Genomic DNA, 25,332 nt, shown 5'->3' with positions numbered 1-25,332 from the left:
TAAAAGGAGCTAGCCAGATGAATCAAATCCCCTTCACTGAGACAACTAGAAACTGGGAATTTGGAAATATCCATGAATTAGAATTTATGCCACAGGTACATTTCCTCACAGAATAGCATATGAACAAACTGAGATAAACTCATTTCTTTACAGGCCTAGTGGCCTGCAGAAGCTAATTTTCCATATATCTCTGGTTGAATCCATAAGCAAACATTGAATATTATTGGTTTTAAATTTTTGCTCTCCTAGTCTATATCTCTACTGTTTCATTAAGAAGTTTCTTGAAGCTACATTTAGAACTTAACACTATCTTCCTACTTAACATATATTCCTATCTTAACTTCAAACAGCATTCTCCAAACGAATATGATTTTATTATCAATAATAAAGATACAATTTAGCTTCAAAATACTTCGATTAATTTTTAGTTGGGCAATCTATCAATATAAACAAATAACTGCTTTTGGTTCAATCGCTAAAAGATGTTCAGTTCTCATAGATTTACTGTTCTCTTATGAAAACTGTTGAAATATGAAAAGTATTACACAGGTAATGTATTTCACAATTATGATGTTATAATACATGATACTATGGGAAAAATCATCTGGAGAATAAGATCAGAAGTCCAGTGATTAAATAAAACTCAGAACCAACAACATGCATATAAAGGATTAGGTCTATCCCATTATACTTCCTAAACAAATTTTTATTTGAATTTTTTACTCTTTTTCTGGAGATACAATATTGTAATAGGTTAATATAAAATGATACAACTTTCAATAAGTTTAACAATTGCTATATAGTAATTCCTTTAAATGTCCTAACTTAATTTATTGTATTGATTCAAAACACAATGATTAAATCTCTAAGAAGAGCAAAGGTCCCGCATTGAGAACCCATGGAAAATTCAAATACATAAGACTCAGGATAAAATTTTTTTCTACATTAATTTATACCTTCAATATAATTACTGTCAAATTTCAACAGAGATCTTCCTGGAAACTAACAAGCCAGTTCTAGAATGTATATGCAAAATCAAAGTTCAAGAACTGTCCCAAGTCGATTTTGAATAGCAATATGGTAGGTTACCTACCATATGTCAGGACTTAAAATAAAGGCATCATAATTAAAACAGTGTGACACTGATGTAGGGACAGACAAAGAGACTAATATCTCATAGAACAAAGATCTTATAAAAGACCCACACATGTAGAAAAAAATCAATATATGACAGATGGGGTATTGTAGATCAGTGGAACAATGCTACACTATTTAATAAATTGTGCACAGGCAACTGATTATCCATACTGATGGGGGAGAAAACGAAAATTTCACAGACCACAGATAGATTAAAAACAATTGAACTCTACATCTATAAGGGCATTATATAAAAAGGGAGATTTTAAAAGTTTTAGAAAAAAATACAGGCTAATATTTGAGGACTTCGGAGCAAGGAGAATTTCCCAAATAATATAGAATGTTTATACTACTAAGGAAAAACAAAATGATAAGCCGACTATGTTTCAGTTTCAACTTAAAAAAAAAGACAGACACTAAAGAAACAAAAGAAACAAGCCAATTACTCAGCTACCTATTTGACGAATGCTTATAACCAGAATATATAAAGATTCTCTGAAATTCAATTAAAAATACACAAACAATTCAATAAAGAATAAGCCAAAGAAACAAGCAAATCACAGATGAGGAAAACCTAAAAGCTAATAAGGTTAATAAAATACTATCACATTCAATATTACTGAAGGCAAGCAAATGAAGAACACAATGGGCTATCATTTTATATTATATTTGAAAAAGAAAATTCAGAGTAAGAGGAACAAGAATATAAAGGAATAAGAACCCTAATTTACTAAAGATGAATGTAAAACTAGTATGACACTTTGGAGAACAATTTGGAAAAATCAGCTACAGTTGAAGAAATCACATAATATTCTCTTACATTATTTATCAGTATGAGTTATTATCACCCAGAAAATGAACCTGTAGAAGAAACTTCTGCATATGTGCAAAAGGAAAAGGAAAGTATTTCAGAAAATCAATTACAGCATTGTTATATACAAAAAATCAAAACCTCGTATGTAATATAAATAACCAGATAATATTTAAACATTGTTGAGCCATATAGTAATCAAGAATTCTACCCTGTACTACAAATGAAGTTATCTACAAAACAGAAATAGAGTTACTGATGTAGATAATAAACATGGCTATCAGAGGGTGCTGGTGGGGTGAATAAACTGGAAGATTGGGACTGACACATACATACTGCTATATATATAAAATATGTAACTAATAAGGACCCCCTGTGTAGCACAGGGAACTCTACTCAGTACTCTGTAATGGCCTTTATATGAAAAGAATCTAAAAAAAGAGTAGATAATGTATAAGAGATTCACTTTGTTGTATACCTGAAATGAACACAACATTGTAAATTAACTACACCCAATAAAATTTTTTTAAAATAATAAAAATGAATTTTTCTTTCCTTAAAAAAATTCTGCCCTGCAGTTAAAATAAACAACTACAGCTACACATACCACTTTATATAAATCTCATAAATGTTGGGACTAAAAAACGTGGCAAAAATTCATGTACAGTAAGCTATCATTTCTATAAAAATTTCATAAACAAGCAAAATGAATCTTTATACACTTTATGAATGCATACATACAAATAAATTAAAGCAAGTGAAGGGTATTCTCATACTGTCTGGTGATATATTTGCGGTTAGTAAGAGGTTTGGAAGAGGAGAGGTGACTACAGGAGGCTTTCATTGATTTATAGATACTTATTTCTCCTAAAAATATGAAGCAAATAGGCAAAACATTGAGACTTAAAACAGTCTGATGAATACATGGGTGTTTACCATAGTACTCTCTATAGCTTTTTTTGTATGCTCAAACATTTGCAACAAAAATTGCAGGCTGGTATCCAATTAAGTGTTATATTGCATACATCAAACCACAATGTGAAGACGCTCCCCTACCCCATTCCCATGAGGGAAGGCAGACAGAAGCTATGGGATGTTGAGCTGTGTACCCCACTACATGAGGAATCTTAAAAGGCAAATCTATTAAAGCAATTTTCCTGATTGTGGAGGAGGCTCAGACTAAGGAAAATCACATCCATTTTCAATGAATTAGTAAACATCAAACTCTGACTTTTTGTTTTCACCATGTAAGAGAGAAATGCAACCACTGAGTTGCTTCAGTAAAATTTTCCAGGATTGAAAGCTCACCATTTAAGTGCAAATAAATCAGAAACAGATGTGTCAGGCAGCAAACACTTCCACGTAGGACTTGTTATTTTGAGTTAAGATTTTAACTTCGAATTTATTTATTTATTTGCAATATTTATAACAAAATTTTAATGTCCACAATATAGTATATAAGAAATTTTTCAATAAAAACATAAAAAATGTTTAATTAAAATATATTTTTGGCATAGAGGAAAATGCAATGGCCACTTAATAAAGGAATATTAATACATGAATGAAATTAAACTTTATTGATAATCAGAGAAACATTGATTAAGCAATAATGATAAATTATTCATTAGTCATTAGAATGGCAAAAATTAAAAGCATTTAATAATGTTCACTATTTAGTTGTGAGAAAATAAGCATTGACCACATATTGCTGGTCAATGTATAAGTTGGAGGACATGTTAGAGGGAATTTTCCACCATCTATCAAAATTTTAAATCTACTGACTCTAACTTAATAATCTCACTTGGAAGAATATGGCCAACCAATATTCTGAGCATTTGTGTACAAAGACACATTTATAAGAGTGTTCATATAGTTTTATTGTAGAATTGTTTGTAATATTAGAGAATTTTAAACAACCCAAATATACATTTACAAAGATGGAGACAAATTTCTATTTTGGAATACTATACAGCAATTACCAAAAATCCAAGCTACAACTATGATGATTTCATAAAAGATCTGTGGGGAAGAACATGTACTTGAGAAAGAAATTCTCATGAAATAAGTGTACTGTGCATATTTACTCCATAATCTTCTGAATCATCTCAAATTTTTATAGTCACCAAGTACTGAAGTATTTGTCTCACTGTGTCTTAACTAATTAAAAGGTCACAACGAATCAGAATTGTTTTTGAGTCCTGATATTGATCCTGGTACACAATAGTATTGATTTTTAACTTCGAATTTAAAACTCATCTGTTTTGTGCCCTTCACCCTCTCTCCCTCAGAGGGCCAACATGATAATTGGGAGATTCTGGACTGGAGAAAAGCCCACCAGAGGGAAAGGGTGCTCTATTTTCCAGATTGGGAGAGGTTTTTCTCTATCAGGAACCATCCAATTACCCACTCCCACTCCAGGGACCTGAATTTAAATTCAGAGCAAAGAAAAACTAAGAGAAAAAAAAAAGAGAGAGCAAACATATATAAATTTATGAGCACCTAAGTCCACGGTTATAAGAACATGTGCCCAGAGGAAACTATCTATTTTGAACTTCCTTTCTTAAATAAAAGATAATCAAAAGTTGTGTTAACAAATTTAGATGCTATTCTAAATGTACATGATTCTTTACCAGTAGTAAGAGTGTAAGTACACGTACTAGGTTGGTCAAAATGTTCATTTTCTGTAACATCTTATGGAAAAACCTGGATGAACATTTTGGCCCACTCAGTATCTTTATTTATTTATTTATTTATTTTTGCTTCACATAAATTTTGTAATTAAAAAGGAATTCTTCATTACTCATTTCTACATATATTGCTTGAAATATTTTATGAGGCACCTGTGTTGAGCACTGGTTATGAAGAAAAAAGAACTCCATGTCAAAGGACAAAAGAGATAAGAGGCACAAATGGTATTGAACACAAAGAACTGAACTTGGTCTTTATCAGATAAAAAATGAACATAGTCTGTGCCTGTTCATAAAATACTGACAATTGTGTTATAGACTCCTCAAATTTGGAGATGGTTGGAACTTTGATCTGTGAAGAAGACATAAAGTTGTTTTTATTGTTCAGTTGCTAACTCATGTCCGACTCTTTGTGACCCTATGACCAGCAGCACATCAGGTTTGCCTGTCCTTCACCATCTCCTGGAGTTTGCTCCCACTCACGTCCATTGAGCTCGTGATGTCATCCAACTATCTCATCCTCTGTTGCTCCTTCTCCTTTTGCCCTCAGTCTTTCCCTGCATCAGGTTCTTTTCCAATCAGTTGGCATTTCGCATCAGAAGGCCAAATTATTAGGGCTTCAGCTTCAGTATCATTCCACCCAATGAATATTCACGGTTGATTTCCTTTATGATTGACTGGTCTGATTTCCTTGTTGTCCAAGGGACTATCAATAGTGTTCTCCAGCACCACAGTGAAAAAGCATTAATTCTTCATTGCTCCACCTTCTTTATGTCCAACTCTCACATCCGCACATGACCACTGGAAAAACCATAGCTTTGACTATATGGACCTTTGTCAGCAAAGTGATGTCTCTGCTTTCTTAATACGCTATGTTTGTCATAGAGTTTTGTCCAAGGAGCAAGCGTCTTTTCATTTAGTGGCTGTAGTCACAATCTGTAGTGATTCTGGAGCCCAAGAAAATTAAATCTGTCACTGTTTCCACTGTTTTCCCATCTGTTTGCCATGATGTTAGAGGAATCATGATTTTAGTTTTTTAAACACTGAATTTTAAGCCAGCTTTTTCAGTCTCCTCTTTCACCCTCATCAAGAAACTCTTTAGTTCCTCTTTGCTTTCTGTCATTAGAGTAGTATCATCTGATTATCTGAGGTTGATGGTATTTCTCCCAAGCTTGATTCCAGCTTGTGAGTCTTGCATTCTGCACAGAAGTTCAAACAAGTAGTGTGACAATATGCAGCCTTGATGTACTCCTTTCCCAATCTGGAACATGATGTATTCTGCACAGAAGTCAAACAAGCAGTGTGACAATATACAGCCTTGATGTACTCCTTTCCCAATCTGGAACCAGTCCATTGTTACATGTCTGGTTCTAACTGTTGCTTGACCTGCATACAGGTTTCTTAAGAGGCAGGTAAGGTGGTTTGGTATTTCCATTTCTTTTAGAATTTTCCACAGTTTGTTGTTATCTACACAGTCAAAGGCTTTAGCATAGTTAATATAGCAGAAGTAGACATTTTTTGGAATTTTCTTGTTTTTCCTATGATCCAGCAGATAATGCAAGTTGATCTCTGGTTCCTCTGCCCTTTCTTTTTTTTTTTTTTTCCTCTGCCCTTTCTAAATCCAGCTTGTACATCTGGAAGTTCTTAGTTCATATACTATTGAAGCAAAGCCTAGCTTGAAAGACTTTGAGCATTACTTTGCTAGCATATGGAATAAGTCCAATTGCATGGTAGTTTGAACATTCTTTGGCATTGCCTTTCCTTGGGATTGGAATGAAAACTGAACTTTTAAAGTCCTGTGGCTATTGCTGAGTTTTCCAAATTTACTGGCATATTGAGTGTAGCCCATTAACAGCATCATCTTTTAGGATATGAAGTAGCTCAGCTGGAATTCCATCACCTCTGCTAGCTTTATTCGTAGTGATGCTTCCTAAGGCCCACTTGACTTCACACTCCAGATGTCTGGCTCTAGGTGAGTAACCACACCATCACAGTTATCTGGGTCATTGAGAACTTTTTGGTATAGTTTTGTGTATTACTGCTACCTCTCTTAATCTCTTCTGTTTCTGTTAGGTCCTTGCCATGTCTGTCCTTTATTGTGCTCATCTTTGCATGAAATGTTCCCTTGTTCTCTCCAATTTTCTTGAAGAGATCTCTAGGCTTTCCCATTCTATCGTTTCCTTCTACTTTTTGCATTGTTCACTTAAGAAGGCTTTCTTATTTTTCCTTGCTATTCTCTAAGAGTTATTTTTAAAGAAAATGTTATTTTTAAATCATGGCATGAGTTCAAAACTTCCTAAAACTGCAATGATATGTAGGTTTCAATAGGTAAAATAGCCTACAGAAAAGAAAGTTTATTACTGAAGAAGCCTCTAATTCTTTGAGGCTGTTAATCATAGTGTTGAGTATATGGAACTTTGTGTTGTTATTTAATATACAAAAGGTTTATAATCACTTGCCTAAGGATAGAGATATAAAATGGAAGTGGCAAGTTATAAATATACTTTCAAAGTCCATATATTTAGTATACTTTTAAGTGCTCAATTTAATTTAAAAAAGAAACAATATCATGAACCTATATGCAGGGAAGAAATGGAGATGCAGATGAAGAGAATGAACTTGTGGACACAGCAGGTAGTCATTCCCTGCTCCAGGGGATCTTCCCAACCCAGGGATTGAACCCAGGTCTGCAGCATTGCAGGTGGATTCTTTACCAGCTGAGCCACAAGGGAAGCCCGGGGGAAAGGAGAGGGTAGAGAAACAGAGAAAGTGGCATTGATATATATACTCTATTGTATGTAAAACAGATAACTAGTGGGAAGCTGCTATATAACGTGTGGAGCCCAGCCTAGTGTCTTGTGATAGCCTGGAGGGGTGGGGAAGGAGGGGGAGAGGGGTAGGAAGGACCAGGGAGGGCAGCTCAATAGGGAGGGGATAAGTGTGTGTGTGTGTGTGTGTGTCTGTGTGTGTGTGTGTCTGTGTGTGTGTGTGTGTGTGCACGCCTGGGTATGCCTGAATTAGGACTCATTCTCATAGTTTTACTGCAGAAACCAGCATATTGTAAAGCATTTATCCTCAAATTTAAAAAAAAGGCCAAAATTAGAAAACTACACACTATCTAAAACCCAATACTGGTGAGCATTTCACGGCTCCAACATTGTTGATCTAAAACTGTTAACATTTTAATCTTAAAGCAAATAGCAAATCTGGCACTCTAGAAACTTAATTAGATTTGTAATTTAATCTGCCAGATCTTTTGTCTTCATTTTCTCAACAGAACAAAGACTGAACTTATGTGAGAAAAATCAGGATAATAGGCAGAAAAAGATCATTCTTTGTCTAGTAGTTGTTAAGAATGTTTACTAAATGTTTCTGGGAGATAAATTTTAAGATTTTGAATGATTAGGATCCTTCAAGTACCTGACTGCCTGAGTTCTTTCAGAAAACTACTGTAGACTAAAATATTGGTTCAGGACATTTAAATTAAAGGAATATTTTCTATTGCACTTTTTTTTTTTTTACATTTTAAGGCACACGAGGTAATATTAGGAGTGTTTTAAAACTAATTTCTTGAATATAGCCTAGGTATTTTGCAATAAAACTATTGCTAATTCTCAGGATTCTATAAAATTCTCTTACATTATTTAACATGATAGACAACCTTGTTCAGAAAGATTTTTTAAAAGAGGTTGAATCAAAATCTTTTTTTCAAAGAAATAAACAGAGTAGTGATTCAGAAAATATACTAGGGTTACTTTTTTCTCTTCCATTTAATAATTTAGTTACATAAGTGGGTACTTTCAGAATATGAACATTAAGAGATCTACATCATCCATCAGTATGTTTTAAATGCATAAGTTCAGAGAATAAAGTAGAGGAGATTTGAAAAATCAACACAAAGTCCACGCCACTGAGTGTCATTAACATGTCAAACCATGAAAAGTCTGAAAAACTTATGATAGGAAAAATGACCAAATTTAGAGAAAACATTAGACAGTTAAACTGTGAACAGTAGCTTTATATTTTAGAGTGGTAAAAAGTACAGTCTAAAAATTCTATAGTCAATCAATTGTCATTTACATTTTTAATCAACTGGAAGACAATTTTGAGTTACAAAGACTGTCTATATACTTCTGTATACAGAATGTAAAAGATAGACATATCAGGAAGAGATCAAATCAATTCCTATGTCCACCTGGAATTCATCATAAAAATGGAGAAACTAAATTACATAATCACAAAAAACATTTCATCCATCTATTTATGCATACATACTCACACACACATATACACATATAATAGTCCTTAGGAAAGAATTAACTTCAAACTGTGGCAAATTAACCAAATTCAATATTTTCAATAAATAAACTTAAAAAAATTAACATTCATGAACACAATTTTTAAAATAAAAAAAATCCCAAACTCCAGTGATAGAGAATTGGTATTATTATAATATTTCACATCAGGCATGAAAATCAGAGTACTGTTTCAATGAATCTACTGCTCTGAAATTTTTTGATCATCTATTCCAGCTTTAGGCTCAGTTCCCTAAGGATATCACATATGAATGAAACACATAATTGTAGACAAAACAAATTATAGGGGCATCCCAGGTGGTGCTGGTAGTAAAGGATTTGCCTGCCAATGCAGAAGACGCAAGAGATGCAGGTTCAATCCCTGGATTGGAAAGATTCCCTGGAGAGGGAAATGCCAACCCACTCTAGTATTCTTGCCTGGAAAGTCTCATGAACAGAGGAGGCTGGTGGGCTGCAGTCCATGGGGTCATAAAGATTCAGATGGCACTGAGCACCTGCACACATAATAACGTCAGAAAATATACTGGTCCAACAAAGGAAGTCTGTAGATACTAACTTGAACTGATAGCCTTCTAATCAGTTCATTTGTAGACTGAAAAAAAAAAAAAACCAACAACAATTGAATCTTTATCATTTTAGCCTGGTGGCACAGAACACAGGTATAGCTTTGGATAGGAGAAAGTAAATGACTTATCCTATGTCAGAAGTGAAAGTATAGTCATCAGTCATGTCAAACTCTTTGTGACCCCACAGACTATAGCCCGCTAGGGCTCCTATGTCCACGGAATTCTCCAGATAAGAATATTGGAGTGGGTAGCCATTCCCTTCTCCAGGGGATCTTTCCAACTCTGACTGAAGCCAGCTCTCCTGCATTGCAGGCAGATTCTTTACCATCTGAGCCACCAGGGAATCCCTTCATATGTCAAAATCACTCCTCAAAATATTTAATGTTTCAAATACAGTATCTATTTTGACAGTTAAGATATTAGGTTGGCCAGAAAGTTCATTTGTTTTCCCATAACATCTAATGGAAAAACGCAAACTTTTTTGCCAATCCAATATCATCATGAATCTAATAGAAATACTACCAAGAACTGTATTAAAGATTTATGTTTTATAAGAAAAAAAAGTAAATCTGGAAATCATAAGTAGCAAATTATGGCTATGAGTTATGCAAAAACTGAACTCTAATCAGAGAATTTATACTCAGAAAGGCCTGGCTTGGCACCTTGGCAAAACTTTGGGAGAATTAATATATAATACAATTAATAAAAGTAAAATATTAAGTCATAGGGGATCTTCCTGACCCAGGGATCAAACCCAGGTCTCTTGCCTTGCAGGCAGATTCTTTTCTGAGCCAGTAGGGAATCCCCAGCCATATGCACATAGCTTTTAATGAGTTCCCACTTAAACAAATGAAACAACCTGCAAAACTCTCAGTTCTAAAAATAGATGAGGACTTTAATGGCAGTCTCTGAGTTTATAAAATCACAAATGTAATTTTAGGCTCATTTCAGTCTTCTTTCTTGAATGAGTTTGCATTACATCTATTTTTAATTTACGTGCATGAATTTAAAAATAGCCACATAAGCTACCAAATACAAAGAGAGTCACTTCATCATAGAGTACTTCATTGAAACTGTACTTAAAAATCATCCTGATTTGTAGCATTTGGTGATTTTCATGTTGTAGCATTTGGTGATTTTCATGTTGTAAAGACAAAGAAGGTTATGAAATTTTATCTTTAAATTATCCAAGTATCTTTGTCAAACTATATTAGGCACAGTTACTAAGCTGCAAATTTTATTCTAAAAGAAAAATAGCATATTCATTTCTTTCTGAAGTATGCAATCTGAAAGTAACATATCATGCCCATACTTACAAATGGGCCTCAATCTTTGTATCTTACATAGACTGTAATACCAAGAGAGAAGTATTAGGCATGACAGGATTATAGTCATTGAAAATTCATGCAGATCCAGTGTTTGTTCATAATGGTTATGTTTTGATTCATATAGTCTTCTCTTTCATTTAGCTAGCCCTCCCAATTTTTCCTGTTGTATGAATATAATTAGAATATTTTTAATAATATCCTTTCAGTTATATATTTGGCAATATCCTGGTAAACCAGCTTTCTGAAAATCAACAAGCAACTAAATGAACAAAAAGGTCTGATTTATAGCATTTGTCTCTTTTCATGTTTAAATAGCCTCACCATGGCCAATTTAAGCTAACAACAGGATGACACTCAAAAGGAAGCTGGGAAGAGATGTGCGAAGCTTCTCGCAGTGGGTTGGTCAAGCTGGTTTCTGCAGAACACTGTGATAAATAAATACTGCCTCAAGTCTGTGTTTATTCTAATAGTCTGTCAGAATATCCAGGGACTTTTTGGTAGGTTCCAGTATATTTAAGACCATGGCAGTGAATAATTTTAACATGATTAAGTTTTAAACAATAACAGGCAACATTAAACTATGAAGTGACAGCTAAACACTTTCTAAATAAGCATCTAATTTAGGATAAAAACAAAAAAAATGATTTACTGTAAAACAATTGCTTTATGATAAAAATATTCAAGATAAACAGTATCACTGAAATCTTGTAAGCTATCCCTATGTTGGATTTTTGAAAATGTAAATGACCACATCATCTTCAGACTCAAGGTAACATTTTACTGAAATTGAAAGTAAGATCATTTTATGGCCCAGTATATTCACTTGTAAAGTTCATTATTTTAATACTTATGATGTAATAAGTTGAATAGAATAGTACCTAACATAGGATTTGACAATTTTTTTTCTCTAAAGGGTCAGAGAGAATATATTTAGGCTTTGCAAATCATATAGTTTGCTGTGAATGCAGTACTGTTTGTGCAGTGGGAAATACTCATGTTCAACATGTAAATTAACAATCCTTGCTGTGTTCCAATAAAACGATGCTTACAGAAGCAAGCAGCAGATGGATTTGGCCTGTGGGTCATCCACAGTTTGTTGACCTGACCTAGCAGGTACCAAATCATCTGATGTTTTTATGGCACTGATTTCAATATGATTTTTTTGGTGTTTATGAATTACTAGTCCCTTTAATCAAAGTATTTTTTTAAAAGTATATTGTCCCAGTCAGTAAAAAAATCTTGACTAATTACTGTTTCTTAAACAAGATACTCCGCAATGCAAAAGGCAAAAGGACAACGCAATTGAAAATAAAATGAATACAGTGGTGGACATATCTTCCTTTACTATACCACAATGTCACCTTTAACCACAAGGAGAGGATTTCCTAGACAGTAAAAGAAGAGAAAACTTTCAGATCAAATTAAGATACGTTTAATATGAGCACATTCATTTTAATTTACTCTGAAATCCTTCTTCTTACCTTCCACAAGTTTCCCTGTCTGTTCGGCACTTCCCCCAGGAAGAATCTTGGCAATATAGGCTCCAATTTCTCCGCTATATCCAGGGATTTCTTTACCACCCACAATTCTAATTCCTAATCCGTTACCTGTATTGAAAAGTTAGCAAATTATTAGCAATAAGTTAAGAAAAGACAACAGTTATCACAAGTGATAAGGTGTAGAAAAAATGGGTTCTGATATGTAGAAGTTAACCCCAAATGAATATTGTAACTTGACACTGATAACCAAAAGAACAATGTTATGATTTCATAGTAGTTGATAGGAAAGAATTATCTGACATCTTGGTAGGATCAATAATGATTAATCTGACATTAACAAATAATTTTTATTTTTTATTTCAGCCATATTCAATAATATAATAAAGTTTTGTCCATTTTGATCATATATGTTGTAAGAATTTTATATGACGATGTTCCCAGTATAAATAATTTCAGAGAGAAAAATTCATTTATGAAATTGATGAACATTTAACTTACAAAAAGAAAGTAATGGCTATCATAAACTGAGAAGAAATAAATGACTGCAACTGATAAAGTGAAAATATGATCATAACTTATGAATTATTATTCACATTTCAGCCTTAATTCAGAAACTAACTGATATTGTTTGTGCATTAATATGGCACTTAATACAGGGATAATAAAAGCATTCTTTACTGATGAGCAACTTGGTAAACTGTTCCTTATTCCACAGAATAGATTATTCTATATTAGCGATGCAGATGAAAGATGGAAAATGATTATTATGAGAAATCTACACACTATACTTGATCTTAGCCAAAAGGCTGAGAAGTGATGATTATTATGAGAGATCTAACTGAATCAAATAAACTGTTGACATTTTAAGTTTATTTTCAAAGAGTAAGCTAAAAAACAGCTAGTGTATACAGCTCCACATATATTTTTATTACAAATGTCAAGAAGATTTTAAAATGAAAGCACTAAAAGAAAGCAGAATTCTCCTTTACTGAAGACACAATTAATTAAACATTTCATTCAGTGATTGAAGTACCATTTCCAACTCTTTCAAAATCTCTAAAATTAAAAGCTAGGTCTCTTCCAAATCCTGTACTTTCCTACTTAACTCCTCAAAAAGAATCCCTCTAGTTAGCATCAACACAATTCAAACATTCAACAAGCAGTAGCTGAGTTATGGACTGCTTCTTTATTTATCTAGTAGGACTGTATTTTGGTAAAATACTGTTTATTTCCAGGTGAGATGATACTTCCAAATGAATTTACTCTTTCCTATTCTTCCTCCCTCCTCCCTCCCTTTCATCCTTCCTCCCCTCTCCCCCCTCCCACTCTCCCTTGTTTCCTCTAGTGCCCCACTCCACACTCTCATCCCAAGACCTGCTCTTACACCAGAGCAAGTGTTCTGAAGATTTAGCCTCCAAACAAAACCAAAACAAATTAAATGCATGTTTTTACAAAGGGTGGCCAAGGGTGAGAGTTAAATAAGGCACTAGCTCTCTGTGGACCCGCTTGTGGAGCTTTTCTGCCACAAGTCTCTTAGCTCAGTGTTCCTGTTCTTAGAGACTAATTGATGATCCAAACTGAACATAACTCGATCAGTGAAGACTAGCAGTCACTATATGACATAGAGCAGGTATTCTGCATGACTTTCAGTCTCAACAAAAGTTGATTTCTTAGACATTAGCATTTAAAGATTCACCAGGACTGATTCTACAATAAGACATTAGATTAGACTCAGAAAGAGCAGAAGATGAAGAAAAGTTATTAGCCACTATTTATTCAATTACTTTATATATATGTGTGTATATATATAGTGTTAAGCCATTTTAGAAATTACAAAATGAGAATTTAAAAATAGCTGGTCATATTTAAAGGATTTTCCTATGGAATTTGTCCAAAAAAAATAAAAACATTCTTAATCTAAGGCTTGGCTTTATTTTTCATGGTTGACTCACTCACAAGTTGCAATTCATCACTTGTTAAATATTTCATAAAACAAATACATACACTGAATATTTCTAATGTGGTCAATATATCCATATCAATTTTAAAACATGGTCAGTCTGGGATCCCAAAAGATGATTGATGAGATTTCTTTAGTGTAAAGGCATATTTTTAAGACCAAGTTTTATATCAATATTTATGCTAGATGATAGCAGAGAATAGTAGGGTGTAGTAAAGTGCTCATGGCACTACTCTTATTTCTTTTTAAGCTTAAAACTGTTGTATGGAAGAAACCAACACAACACTGTAAAATTTTAAAAAATATATTTAAATTAAAAATGGAAAAAAATTATCATATAAATACTTCATAAAAATAAGTCTGTACTATATAGAATATGGTACAGCCATATGCTTAGAAACTACAAACAGAATTGTTATACCTTGTAAAGGTATAGCTAAAAAGTAGAATTTCAGAATCTATTAATTAATATGTGACTACTTAAAAAAAACTGATTATGTTTTCATTTTGAAAAATGACATTGTCTTGAAGATAAGTAGTTGGGTTCTTAGTGCCATTTGATTTTTAGTGACAGAGTACATTCTAAAATTTTGTAGTAAAGGATCTGTAATAGGAACTGACAACTATATCCACAATAATTATTTAATTTTGTAAAATACAGTTTCACGCTAATGAATTTGACACTTTCTAAATATACTTTACAAATCAGTGTCTTTGGTAAAATGGGAGTGATACATAGCCATGAAAATACTGTGAAAAATGAGATTTGATAGACAGTTGACCCTTCCACAACCTGGGGGTTGAGGTGTTGACCCTCTGTGCAGTTGAAAATCCTCATAAATTTATACTCAGCCCTTTCTATACAAGGTTTCTCTGTGTCTCAGTTCCATATCCCTGGATTCAACCAGCTGTGGATTGTGTAGCATTATATATTTACTATTGAAAAAAAATCTCCATTTAAATGAACCTATGAAGATCAAATGCATATTGTTCAAGGTTCAGTGTACATAGAAACCGCTTCTAATACATAGCAAATTTTCAAAAGTTACTTTTCTTCTTGTTGATCCTGCTGTGTTGATTGCTACTGATTTTCATGTACACAATAAAGTAACATAGAAATATTAAAAGTTTGTGAAAGAAAAGCAAGTTAGAAAATAAAAAGACCTAAAGGAAAACATTTGTTTATTTTACAGTAGTTGCTTGTATCCTAATTTGGATGCCATGAGTATGAATTTAATTTATATAATTTATAAGAATGTAAATCTAGATATTTTTATTTACCATTTCTATGGTTATACTTTGATATTTTATGAACATAGACAGAACAAACAAAAACACTTCCATAAAAATAAAACACATCAGGTCAAATTTAAAAAGCAGAATGTCAATAAAAAATTTGATAAGCCTAAGAGGTAAAATTAGTTTTTAACTGAAATGCTTAAATCTAAGTGGTCCTTGATAAGTGATACTATTGGTTTTAACTTTTACACATTTTTAACAACATAAAATTATTTCCCTCTCTGTTTCTATTCCATCTAGAAACATTGCTAAAATTTTTCCTCAGAAGCATGAAAGTACACTGGTTTTGCTCTTTAGTTCACAGTATTGCAGAGAAGAGAGGCCAACAATTACTGTAAAGAACATAGGAGCTTTAATAAAAGAGATCATCAAAAGTTACAGTAATTTTATAACATATAAGCATAAATGTGGTTAAGAACTTTTTAAAGGGAAATCTATAAGCAACCACAACACAATGTATTCATAAATCACCATGGTGTAAACCTTAAATATCTTATAATGTTGTAAGCCCATTATACCTCAATAAATTGAATGAAAAAATAGAAAAAGTAAGCTGTACATAAAATAAACATGGGCATACTAAGGAAACATCCTCACATTTGAATTTAAATTTGCAGTTTAAATCTACTTTACTTTTATATGTTTATCAAGTTACATTAAATGCTCTGATATTTAAGGTATTATAAAAATGTTTTCATTTCCATTATTAAATAACATGAAAATATCATGATGTTATAATTAGAGTACTGAATGAGGGCAAAATTACAATACTTGTTTAATTTCATTACTATCATGTGCTACATTTAAACATCAAGGAAAAAGAAAATTTTCATCAATGAACATCTATCTTATGAACAGTAGTCTTTAAATCAATAATTTATTATTCATAATAAAGTTATTACAAAACAAAGATATACTGCTTAGTTTAGTCATATAATTAGTTCGGCTGAAGAAGAAAGATTGTCTTATTAATATATTGTCTATATTAATATGAATATATTCTTTGGAAGACAGATGCTGAAGCTGAAGCTCCTATACTTTGGGCACCTGATGTGAAGATCTGACTCATCGGAAAATACTCTGATGCCAGGAAAAATTGAGGGCAAAAGGAGAAGGGGGTGACAGAGGATGAGATGGTTGGATGGCATCACTGACTCAATGGACATGAGTTTGCAACTCAGGGAGATAATAATGGACAGAGAAGCCTGGTGTGCTGCAGTTCACAGGGTTACAAAGAGTTGGACATGCCTTAGTGACTGAACAACAAAAACAAAAAATAATCAAGGCTAATGATGTACTAAGGATAATGAAAAATACACAAAGCATAGTTCAATTAAATCTATTTTTATAGTTCATCTTAATTATACTCTTGCATAAGGCTGTTGTACCTACTGTTACAAATTATCCAAGAAAATATTTAGGAAAACCAAATTACATTAATGATTTCATAATTATTACATATGATTACATAATGATTTCATATGATTACATAATGATTTCCTTTGCATCTTATCAAATGCTATGTTAATTCATTAACATTGGAAAACAAAGACCTAAAGAATATTTCACTATTTGTTCTTTAACTTTACTTACTTTTGTTCATTATAAGAAAACATTTCTAAAAACACAACAAAGCTCATCAATTGCATTATTAGCAATCCATACTTGACTGTTTCCAGAAAATTCAAAATGGAAACACCATATTCATTCATGCCAAATATAATCCAACTGTAAGTCTGGACATGCAAATTACAAACTCAGCTCTTCAACTATTGACTTTTTAAAAAATTCAGCCAATTACTGTATAAAGTCTTCTTCTCTACTTTTAAATATGTAAAGATTCATAAAGAATTTGAAGTGAATATTGTATTTCACATTTCTATGAACAAAAGTTCACCACTTGTCTTTTTCTAATTTGAATAATATTAAGGTAAAAATGTTGCATGGGCTTCAAAGTATGTATAAAATGCTATTCACACTTAGACCGTCCTGGATGAGATAGGTCCAAGTTGGCCTGCCAGAGGACTGAAATGGCCATTGGCATGGGAAGGAAATAAGGAAGATAAGTCATGGATATAAGTCAAAAGTGGCACAGTGGTAATGAATGCACTTTAGAGACCCAGGTTTGATACCTGGATTGGGAAGATCCTCTGCAGAAGGAAATGGCAACCCACTCCAGTATTCTTGCCTGGGAAATCCCATGGACAGAGGAGCTTTGCAGGAGTTGGACATGACTGAGCGATTAAACAACAATAACAATACGTCAAAAGACACTGGTATTCTGAGTTTGTTAAGCAACATCTTTCAAATGTCAGATGATGTATGAATTGATAAAGTATTTTTACTAAGAGGGTATAGGATTTCCTCTTTCTGAAATGCTTCAGAAATAATTTTCACCAAGAAAATTTTCAGGACTTCCACATCATAAATGGGCATTTCATTCACACAGAGTTTTTTTTTCTTTATTTTAGCTTACATGTTTGATAGTTGCTGAGAGTAGATCTTAAGTTTTTATCACAAGAAAAAAATTTTGTAACTATGTCTGGTGATGAATGTTAAACAGAATTATCATGATGACTGCCTTCCCAGACAACACACAGTTTGCAGCTATGTGAGTTTCTTATCAGGGGACCTAGTTAAGCCATGCTTGAGATCCTTGAACTACAAAAACATTCAGTACTAAATGTGTGTTGTTTTAAGTCATTAAATTTGTGGTAACCTGTCTATTTCTGCTTTATTGACTATGCCAAAGCCTTTGACTGTGTGGATCACAATAAACTGGAAAATTCTGAGAGAGATGGGAATACCAGACCACCTAACCTGCTTCTTGAGAAATCTGTATGCAGGCCAGGAAGCAACAGTTAGAACTGGACATGGAACAACAGACTGGTTCCAAATAGGAAAAGGAGTACGTCAAGGCTATATATTGTCACCCTGCTAATTTAACTTATACGCAGAGTACATCATGAGAAATGCTGGGCTGGAAGAAACACAAGCTAGAATCAAGATTGCCGGGAGAAATATCAATAACCTCAGATATGCAGATGACACCACGCTTATGGCAGAAAGTGAAGAGGAACTAAAAAGCCACTTGATGAAAGTAAAAGAGGAGAGTGAAAAAGTTGGCTTAAAGCTCAACATTCAGAAAACGAAGATCATGGCATCTGGTCCCATCACTTCATGGGAAATAGATGGGGAAACAGTGTTAGAGTTTATTATTTTGGGCTCCAAAATCACTGCAGATGGTGATTGCAGCCATGAAATTAAAAGACGCTTACTCCTTGGAAGGAAAGTTATGACCAACCTAGATAGTATATTCAAAAGCAGAGACATTACTTTGCGACTGGGGTCCGTCTAGTCAAGGCTATGGTTTTTCCAGTAGTCATGTATGGATGTGAGAATTGGACTGTGAAGAAAGCTGAGCACCGAAGAACTGATGCTTTTGAACTGTGGTGTTGGAGAAGACTCTTGAGAATCCCTTGGACTGCAAGGAGATCCAACCAGTCCATTCTAAAGGAGATGAGTCCTGGGTGTTCTTTGGAAGGAATGATGCTAAAGCTGAAACTCCAGTACTTTGGCCACCTCCTGTGAAGAGTTGACTCATTGGAAAAGACTCTGATGCTGGGAGGGACTGGGGGCAGGAGAAGAAGGGGATGACCGAGGATGAGATGGCTGGATGGCATCACTGACTCGATGGATGCGAGTCTGAGTGAACTCTGGGAGTTGGTGATGGACAGGGAGGCCTGGCGTGCTGTGATTCATGGGGTCGCAAAGAGTCAAACACGACTGAGCAACTGAACTGAACTGAACTGAACCTGTTATTCATCAACAGAAATTAATACCAAGATGAAAGCTGCATTCTGAGTTTTCTATGCACACAATATATAGGGATATTATCTTGGCAGCAAAACCAGTGGAATAGTTGTTTATAGTACTTTACCACAGTGATTGAGCAGCGATAGAGGGTGGGAGATGAAGGGAAAATAGGCTATGAACAGAAAACCTGTTGCCCTTCATAAATGAAGAGGAAGAGCTCTGTGTATCAGTTCTGCATCGCTGGGATTCTAGTATAATGTGTGTAGCAAGTACATGGCATCTAGGCTACACTAAATTTGTAAATGAATGAATCATGAATGGATGAAAACTGAAGTGTCTAATTTTCAGTTTTGAAACTTTGAACTGTCTAATTTTCTCTACATAGGGCTTAATGCCTGTCATGCTGCGGTCCATGGTGTCACAAAAAGTCGGACGTGATTGAGCGACTGAACTAAAATGAGGGCTAATGCATCAGTTACAGTGATCTTAAAAATAATAGATTTGTATTGTACTCTGTTCTTGGAAAATGTCTGTAACATTATATTAACACAATGAATCTTAAAATTAAAAATAACAAAAAGGAAACCCTCTATTCTACATGAATAAAATAAGACTTTGTGAGGTTAACTGCTCAAGACAACACCTAATATACGGTAATGCTAGAGTGGAGTCCACACTCCAAATGAATGGGTTAGAGATCAATCTCCTGTTAGGCTAGGGCCATGGAACCCAGTGTGGGATGAAAAAGGATGGGTTGGGGAGCTGCATACATAGCCCTTCCCTTTCTCATTCAGTTGCAGAGGGGAGAGTGAAGAGAGACCTTACAATTAGGCCATTAAAAGGAGAAACTACCAGGATGTAAACATTGTTGGAGAGTCAGTACCTGTCAGTCAATACCGAGGAGAGGAAACATTTTGGGTTTAGGCAGCTTGTGGATTAAATGGCAGCATTTAATGTTTCTAAATTTATTTTTAATTGGAGGATAATTGCTTTACAATGTTGTGTTGGTTTCAGCCATACAACACTGTGAATTAGCTGTTCAGTTCATTCAGTCGCTCAGTCGTGTCCAACTCTTTGCGACCCAATGAATTGCAGCACGCCAAGCCTCCCTGTCCATCACCAACTCCCAGAGTTCACCCAAACTCATGTCCATCCAGTCGGTGATGCCATCAAGCCATTTCATCCTCTGTCGTCCCCTTCTCCTCCTGCCCCAATCCCTCCCAGCATCAGAGTATTTTCCAATGAGTCAACTCTTCGCAGGAGGTGGCCAAAATATTGGAGTTTCAGCTTTAGAATCATTCCTTCCAAAGAACACCCAGGACTCATCTCCTTCAGAATGGACTGGTTGGATCTCCTTGCAGTCCAAGGGACTCTCAAGAGTCTTCTCTAACACCACAGTTCAAACACATCAATTCTTCAGCGCTCAGCTTTCTTCACAGCCCAACTCTCACATCCATACATGACCACAGGAGAAACCATAGCCTTGACTAGAGGGCCTTTGTTGGCAAAGTAATGTCTCTGCTTTTGAATATGCTATCTAGGTTGGTCATAACTTTCCTTCCAAGGAGTAAGTGTCTTTTAATTTCATGGCTGCAATCACCATCTGCAGTGATTCTGGAGCCCCCCAAAATAAAGTCTGACATTGTTTCCACTGTTTCCCCATCTATTTCCCATGAAGTGATGGGTGAATTGGCTGTAAGTATACATATATCCCTTCCCTCTTGAACCTTCCCACCACCCTCCATCCCACCCCTACAGGTTGTAACAGAATATGCGGTTGAGCTCCCGGTGTTATACAGCAACTTCCCACTAGATCATCTACATATGGTAATGCGTATGTCTTAAATAGCATTTAATCTGAAGCTATAAGTGATCACTTTGGAAAGGCTCTGCTTGTTTTGTCACTATGGTTTCTATTTTTCTATTGATGCATAAATGTCTATGACTTATTTATACCTTTATCAGCCATTACAAAGATGAAATTGTTACCTTTTCAGTATTAAAGATTTTATCATTTTGTATTTTAGCATTTGTATTACTATGTCATATATATCTATTAAATGAATAGATATGTAATATTATGTAATAATACATAATATTAATACTTATATTTCTTATATGCAAATCTACAAAGAATGATGTATACACAGGTCTGATAACATAATTATATTATAATCACCATTATTTGGGGAAGTAGTTGAAAAATGATTTGGAGAGAGAAGTTCTGAATTTGCCAAGTCACTTTAGGGATACTATAAATGAAATCCAGGTGTCCAGAGTATTTTTGTGCTACAGGCTAAACCTGGTCTAATCAAAATCAATGCTTTAGTAAAAGAGGTATTCAACACAGTTGAACAGATTCTACCATCCAGTATATGTTAGGGAATATTTTTTACTAAAGAGTTATTTAATATAATTACTTTGGTTATATTAATTACTCTATTTTTAAAAACTGTTATTATAATGCTACCTGAAATTAAGAATAAATATGTTATTAGGTGACCAGACTAAGGATAAACATTCCTCTGAAATTGTGCTTTAAACAAAAAGTGAGCTGCTTTTATTTTATCTAGTTTTCTACTGCATAAGATTTATGGAACTTTTAGTTGTATGTTTCAAAATATATAACTTTGAACTAATGAACACTATTTGGTGTTTCTACTTTGTACTGATATTATATGTGTTATATTACCTGTTTTCAGTCTCTTCAGTAACATCTTCAGGGATAGAAGGGGAAAAGGTAATTAACATTTCTAGAGTTTCTCTTACTTTGCATTTTTAAATCATCTCTATAACTTTCCATGTTAGGCACTGTCCATACCATTTTAGGACAAAGCAGCTGAGAGTACAGGAGGTTAGAAACTTGGCTAGGTTGGCTAGTAACTAAAACAACCAAGGTTAGAGCCCATTTTTCTTCCTGAGTCCCACATTCTTGTTCTTTCTTTATACCTTTGCTCATCACTCTAATTGTCAAAAAAATTATAGAAGATAATTTTAGAAAATATTCTAGAAATCTTTTCTCTTTTAATTGAATCTCATTTCTTATCATCCATTTTCCAAGATGAAATCATATGCTATATATATATATCCTTATATTTAGTATTAACATCACCAAATTACACTCCTTAACCTGTAGGTTAAACATCTTGAATGTCTTTACCCTCTCCTTACAGAATCAATTATTAATTTATTAAGAAAAACAGAAAAATGTGTTCATCCATCCCCAGTTAAAAGCACAGCCATTAATGTCACTTAATGGGAGGAACCCATTTCTACAAGCAATATTTATCTTGACAGATATCAGGAAAAGTGATGATATGAATGAGGAACTAGTCCAACAGTAAATACTTCCTTTGTCACTGAGGAAATGAATGCAAGTTTTCACTGAAATATATGAGGAAGAAATGATTTTAGAAGAGATTCTATTCAAATATGATTTTTCCTATAGTTGTATACTCTGTTTATTTCTAAGACACTTTGAGGGGCTTACAATGAGAAACTGTATCATATATTTACAACATATTTGGACAGTTAATAAGAGTAAAAGAGAAAAAAGCCATTCTGAATGGGAAGGGAGAAATTTGGGGTCAAGACCCGCTTGCTAGAATCTGTTCAGTTTCCGAGAACTTGCAGCATTTAGGATGGAAAACACACGTTCTCAAAGTGACACTGGACACTCTCTTGGTTTTCCACAAGAAACAGAACAAATGACATGTGTCTTAACTTTCAAACACCTGACCTTAACAAAAATGTTTTCTCATTAAGTGTTCCTAAACAATGTAGGAGACATGTTAAGGGTGTGCTACCTACAATGTATCTACCTGCATGAAGTAGAGTTCACCACATTTTTGCCTCTGTTCACTGCAGTCACTCAGTTGTGTCCAACTCTTTGTGACCCCATGGACCATAGCACGCCAGGCCTCCCTGTCCATCACTCACGTCCATCGAGTCAGTGATGCCATCCAGCCATCTCATCCTCTGTCGTCCCCTTCTCTTCCTGCCCCTAATCCCTCCCAGCATCAGAGTCTTTTCCAATGAGTCAGCTCTTCCCAGGAGGTGGTCAAAGTACTGGAGTTTCAGCTTTAGCATCATTCCTTCCAAAGAAATCCCAGGGTTGATCTCCTTCAGAATGGACTGGTTGGATCTCCTTGCAGTCCAAGGGACTCTCAAGAGTCTTCTCCAACACCACAGTTCAGAAGCCTCAATGCTTTGGCACTCAGCTTTCTTTATAGTCCAACTCTTACATCCATACTTGACCACTGGAAAAACCATAGCCTTGACTAGACGGACCTTTGTTAGCAAAGTAATGTCTCTGCTTTTTAATATGCTGTCTAGGTTGGTCATAACTTTCCTTCCAAGAAGTATGCATCTTTTAATTTCACAGCTGCAGTCACCATCTGCAGTGATTTTGGAATCCCCCCATAAATAAAGTCAGCCATTGAAATAAAGTCAGTTTCCACTGTTTTCCCATCTATTTGCCATGAAATGATGGGACCGGATGCCAAGATCTTAGTTTTCTAAATGTTGAGTTTTAAGCCAACTTTTTCACTATCCTCTTTCATTTTCATCAAGAGGCTCTTTAGTTCTTCTTACTTTCTGCCATAAGGGTGGTGTCATCTGCATATCTGAGATTATTTGTATTTCTCCCAGCAATCTTGATTCCAGCTTGTGCTTCCTCCAGCCTAGCGTTTCTCATGATGTACTCTGCCTATAAGTTAAATAAGCAGGGTGACAATATATCACCTTGACATACTCCTTTTCCTATTTGGAACCAGTTTGTTGTTCCATGTCCAGTTCTAACTGTTGCTTTCTGACCTGCATACAGATTTCTCAAGAGGCAGGTCAGATGGTCTGGTATTCCCATCTCTTTCAAAAATTTCCACAGTTTATTGTGATCCACACAGTCAAAGGCTTTGGCACAGTCAATAGAGCAGATATAGATGTTTTTTTCTGGAACTCTCTTGCTTTTTTGATGATCCAGCAGATGTTAAGCAATTTGATCTCTGGTTCCTCTGCCTTTTCTAAAACCAGCTTGAACATCTGGAAGTTCACAATTCTTGTATTGCTGAAGCCTGGGGCTTGGAGAATTTTAAGCATTAATTTGCTAGCGTGTGAGATGAATGTAACTGTGTGGTAGTTTGAACATTCTTTGCTATTGCCTTTCTTTGGGATTGGAATGAACACTGACCTTTTCCAGTCCTGTGGCCACTGCTGAGTTTTCCAAATTTGCTGGCATATTGAGTGCAGCACTTTCCCAGCATCATCTTTCAGGATTTGAACTAGCTCAACTGGAATTTTATCACCTCCACTAGCTTTGTTTGTAGTGATGCTTCCTAAGGCCCACTTGACTTCACATTCCAGGATGTCTGGCTGTAGGTGAGTGATCACACCATTGTGATCATCTGGGTCATGAAGATCTTTTCTGTACAGTTCTTCTGTTTATTCTAGTCACCTCTTCTTAATATCTTCGCTTCTGTTAGGTCCATTTCTGTCATTTATTGGGCCCCTTATTTCATCATGGTTAAATTTTTTTCAGAATTCAGCTTTGAACCAGACAAAACCATTAAAAAATAATCTCAAAAAGGAAGCTTCAGTGATTTCATTGGTGCTCATATTACCCATCAAATTAAATTCAGGATTATTTGATATGATCTGGCTGTAACTCTTATTCCTTTTATGACCTGGTCCTAACTTTGATCCCTTTTTGTACTCTGTTTTAGCAAAACAAAATTAAAAAAAAAAAAACCATAAGCCCAAAAAAAACACCCCAAAAAAAAAAGAACACCCCCCCCCCAAATAACCCACTTCCTGAAATGATAAAATCATTGAAAGGAAATAAAAAATACTTATCAGGTCTAAGGGCTAAAATCAAGACTCAATATTATATGCAGCCTCATTATCTAGTTTAATTAG

General features: G+C 34.5%; 1 protein-coding gene across 1 annotated transcript in view; it reads right to left on the bottom strand.

Moving 5' to 3' along the window:
- The window catches only part of PCLO (piccolo presynaptic cytomatrix protein), a 381,893-nt gene that overhangs the window by 101,424 nt on the left and 255,137 nt on the right, over positions 1 to 25,332 (bottom strand). Inside the window, 1 exon segment of the mRNA XM_040260713.1 lies at positions 12,327 to 12,452. Coding sequence (XP_040116647.1) covers positions 12,327 to 12,452 — 126 coding nt within the window.

Source organism: Oryx dammah, unplaced genomic scaffold (assembly GCF_014754425.2).
Source record: "Oryx dammah isolate SB20612 unplaced genomic scaffold, SCBI_Odam_1.1 HiC_scaffold_18, whole genome shotgun sequence".
In the NCBI taxonomy this organism is placed as follows: domain Eukaryota; kingdom Metazoa; phylum Chordata; class Mammalia; order Artiodactyla; family Bovidae; genus Oryx; species Oryx dammah.
The sequence above is the reverse complement of the archived record's forward strand: the minus strand, read 5'-3'. Positions and strand labels throughout refer to the sequence as shown.